Source organism: Austrofundulus limnaeus, unplaced genomic scaffold (genome assembly GCF_001266775.1).
Source record: "Austrofundulus limnaeus strain Quisiro unplaced genomic scaffold, Austrofundulus_limnaeus-1.0 Scaffold2560, whole genome shotgun sequence".
NCBI classification, from domain to species: Eukaryota; Metazoa; Chordata; class Actinopteri; order Cyprinodontiformes; family Rivulidae; genus Austrofundulus; species Austrofundulus limnaeus.
This window is the reverse complement of record NW_013954962.1, coordinates 13,307-14,553: the sequence shown is the minus strand read 5'-3', so window position 1 is coordinate 14,553 and position 1,247 is coordinate 13,307. Positions and strand designations below refer to the sequence as shown.

The window sequence follows — 1,247 nt, the reverse complement described above, 5'->3', positions numbered from 1 at the left end:
AAACTAGCTAGCTTAAAAATTTAATTTAATTTTTTTAACTAGTTTAAACCCATTGGAACTCATGACAACAAATAAATCCTGCAGCTGCTAAAACAAATAATTTGTTTTTCTTGKTCACATACTGAGTTAGAAAATACTGTTTTAAAAGAACAAAGAAGATTGAATCAAATCAAACTTTATGATGAAAACAACAAACAGCTGAAACTGTTTAAAGCAGCAGAGAAATGTTTCAAATGAAACAAAGTAATCAAAGCAATTTAAAAACACTTTAAGGTTAAAAAAACTGACTCAAAGTCTGAACGCAACAAAAACGTTCTTCAAAGTTTGTAAAATGTAGTTTGTGGTGTTTATGTGTTTAAACGTCTCACAGCAGTTTAATTAGTTAWTAAATGAATATTAGACGTGTTTCCTTTAACAGTAGAACCACAGAACATTCTGGAGCTGAACCGTTTTACGGCAAGCCCTTTGTGTATTTATTCAGTGTCTTTGATAAAGAGTCATCTCCATATCTGCCAACTACAAGTCACAGCAGGTAAACATTTAGCTGCACGAGTCAAGCCTCACCTGGTTAATGTTTAACCACAAGAATGGGTCAAATAAACGAGTTAACTAGTGTTAAGAAGTGTTTGGTGCCAAAATGTAACCTTGGTTACAGATGATCCCAAAGTCCTGCTGGTCCTGGATCAGACTGAAGGTCTCCACAGAACCCTGAGGCTTGTACCCACAGGAGCTGTCCAGCCCAGACAGGACTCCAGGTCCTGAGGAGACCAGCTGGTCCCCGCCCTCTATCGTCAGGTTATAGGAGGGGTTTGGAAACAGGGCTCTGAACGGAGAAGACTGTACACCAGCTGGAGACCAGCTCTTTGAGGTGGGCACGTCGGTGGGCTTTGGTGTGTTGAAGTAACCGTTGGGAGTTTGAGACAGAGACAGAGGAGACATGTCCTCCTCGTTGATGTAGCCGCTCAGACGGGCTCCAGATTTAAACTGCAGCTGAGGAACGTCCATCTCATCTTCGTTCTGCTGGCACTGCTCAGGGTGGAGGTAAGGGTTCCCGTTTTTACTCTGCAAGCAGAGGATTTATAAATCTACATCATAAACCTGATAAAACAGGTCATTGTGTAAAACGCTGAGTCAGCATTCATTAAAATAAACAGCATTCAATACAAATAAACACTGAGTCAGCATTCACTAAAAATAAATGCTGAGTCAGCATTCACTACAAATAAATGCTGAGTCAGCATTCACTA

At 40.1% G+C, this 1,247-nt stretch overlaps 1 protein-coding gene across 1 annotated transcript in view; it reads right to left on the bottom strand.

The window, feature by feature from the left end:
- Window positions 1–213: 213 nt before the first annotated feature.
- Window positions 214–1,247, bottom strand: part of LOC106511164 (leukemia inhibitory factor receptor) — a 14,029-nt gene continuing 12,995 nt past the window's right edge. Inside the window, exon 17 of the mRNA XM_013999912.1 lies at window positions 214–1,062. Coding sequence (XP_013855366.1) covers window positions 616–1,062 — 447 coding nt within the window. The 3' untranslated portion in view covers window positions 214–615. The remainder of the gene's footprint in view (window positions 1,063–1,247) is intronic.